The 2350-nt window shown below is 49.3% G+C and overlaps 1 protein-coding gene across 1 annotated transcript; it reads right to left on the bottom strand.

Moving 5' to 3' along the window:
* Window positions 1–828: 828 nt before the first annotated feature.
* P2RY1 (purinergic receptor P2Y, G-protein coupled, 1) lies at window positions 829–2171 on the bottom strand. The gene has a single exon (XM_009079992.1). The coding sequence runs from the start codon at window positions 2169–2171 to the stop codon at window positions 1080–1082; it is 1092 nt and encodes a 363-aa protein (XP_009078240.1). The 3' UTR covers window positions 829–1079.
* Window positions 2172–2350: the final 179 nt, after the last annotated feature.

Raw genomic sequence — 2350 nt, 5'->3', positions numbered from 1 at the left:
TTTTTCTGGGGAAACAACTCTTGTGTTATCTGTAAAGACTGCAGGAACAGAACCATTCTCGTACCAAGCACAGGTACCTCGAGCTCCTGCACACTCTGCTCGCCTGGAAGGTTCAGGTATTTCCAGCCCACCCATTTCTCCCCGCGCAGAACTCCACAAGGCTCTGAGCACCAGTGGCCGTGCCACAGCAGGGCACTGACCAGCCCCTGGGCCAGGGGGCTCACCTGGAACTCCCTGGCCAGCCCAGTCCATGCTCAGCCTGTCCTGCCATCTCTGCGGCCAGCACGGGGACAGGATGGGACCCTCAGCTGCTCAAAGCCCAGTCACCTCAACACACTTTGCTCTCCAGCACGTGCTGGCAGTGCCCACATGCCTGGCTCCGAGGGAGACCTGCTACCTGTCTGCCAGTGCCCAAGGGGCCACTGCACCTGGGAACCCTCTGCTTTGAAGGGGGCCCAGGTTTGTCATGAACAACCATCACAATCTGAAAGCACAATCATGCACACACCAGTAAGCCTACCTTTAGTAAAACATCAGCACTGAAAGAGGACTGAACCATAAATGCCACCAAACTACCAAATAATTACCAGCACTAGAAGTAGATGAAGAAATAATAAAACTGTAAATGATAACTGTGTCGTGACTCTGATTTAAATCCCTGCGTAGAACGGCGAGCGAGCGCGAGGCTCGGTCTGTGACTGAGCCTCAGAGACAGGATACTGCTCTTATTTTTATTTCCTATTTTGAAAGAGAGGCTGACTGAGAACATTTTTGAACGTGGGAGACTAAGTCATTAAACCAGAAGCACTTGGATTGCTTTCCTCCTTTAGGGGATTTACTTCATTTTACTTTATCTGACACAAGTCAGAAAGAAATGAGACTATTGAAGGAAAGCTGAATTTCAACATGTTATTTTTTCATGAAAATCCTTCCACTTTGTTAAGCTTTTCCTAAGATGAGAAAACGAGGCTTTACCTAAAAGGAATTTGAGAGACTGGTAGATTTCCTCACACACTTGTAGCCCTACAGTCTCCTACTGCCTCAAAGCGGAGGATTTTTCCCAAATCTTCCGCGTTTGTTCACAAACTGGTATCTCCATTCTGTTTATACTCTGATAAAATATTGAGAGTCATTTCCTCGCTCTTGGACTGCACGTTGTGCTCGCTCCTTCTGGACGATTTCCTGGTGGCCCTGGAGAGCCTCCTTCGGAAGGTGTCACCTGCCAGGAAGTACAGGATGGGGTCGACGCAGCTGTTGAGGCTGGCCAGGCCCCTCGTCACTTGGTAAGTGGCATAAACCTTATCGTTGAAGGCACACATATCTGGAGTCTGAAAATCCACCCTGGCCCTTAGGTTTAAGGTCTTCATCACGTGGAAGGGAAGGTAAGACACGGCAAAGACTGTCAACACAATAATAACCAGGTAAATGGACTTTCTCCTGAGAGGAGAATTGTCCAAATCTTTGTAAATCAAAGCTTTCACGATGAGCCCATAGCAACCAAGAATCACTATGAAGGGGATGCAGAACATCAGCACTGTGGTGCACATGCTGTAAATGAAGTAACTTCTCAGGTAATCGTCGGCTGTTGTGTCGTAGCATGTCGTGGTTTTATTTTTCCTTATTCCCGTTCCCGAGTAGAAGAGTATGGGAGAAATTGCAGCCACCACCAGGACCCAGACCAGGCTGCTGATGTACACAGCGTTCTTCTTCTTCAGCCTCCCCAGAGACTTCAGGGGGTGCACCACTCCCGTGTACCTGTGCACACTAATGCAGGTTAGGAACAGAATACTGCCATACAGGTTCACGTGGAAGATGAACCTCTGCAGCTTGCACATAATATCTCCGAAGATCCAGTCTGTTTTGTTGAAGTAGTAAAAGATGAGGGCGGGCAGAGTCAAGACATACAAGAAATCAGCCAGTGCCAAGTTGAACATGTAAACTGAGATGCCGCTCCACGGCTTCATGTGGAAGACAAACATCCAGATGGCCACACTGTTGCCCAAAAACCCAGTGATGAAGACCAGAATGTAGACGGTGGGCAAGTAATAGAACTGGAAGCCGGTTTTGGTCAGGGAACACTTGGTGGTGACGTTTCCCGCAGACCAGCCACTGCTGGATAACAGGTTGGGTTCAGTTCCATTCAGAGCAGCAGAGAGAAGGACTTCAGTCATGATCCTTCCCCCAGAGTCACATAGGTCTGAGGTGAAGCGATGAAGTCTCTACAGGCACAGTAACGCATCTAAAAAAAGAAAAGAGCAAACGAAACCTAGCTGGAATATAAACCCTGCCCGGCTTTTCCTCGGAGGCTTCCAAGCGGCGCTGCCCGGCGGAGCGTCCCCCCGCAGCACCC

Source organism: Acanthisitta chloris, unplaced genomic scaffold, assembly GCF_000695815.1.
Source record: "Acanthisitta chloris isolate BGI_N310 unplaced genomic scaffold, ASM69581v1 Scaffold42418, whole genome shotgun sequence".
In the NCBI taxonomy this organism is placed as follows: Eukaryota; Metazoa; Chordata; class Aves; order Passeriformes; family Acanthisittidae; genus Acanthisitta; species Acanthisitta chloris.
The sequence above is the reverse complement of the archived record's forward strand: the minus strand, read 5'-3'. Positions and strand labels throughout refer to the sequence as shown.

What these genes read in the sequence shown, in the direction of transcription:
- P2RY1 (XM_009079992.1), bottom strand. Translation starts at nt 2,171, where the DNA reads ATGACTGAAGTCCTTCTCTCTGCTGCTCTGAATGGAACTGAACCCAAC.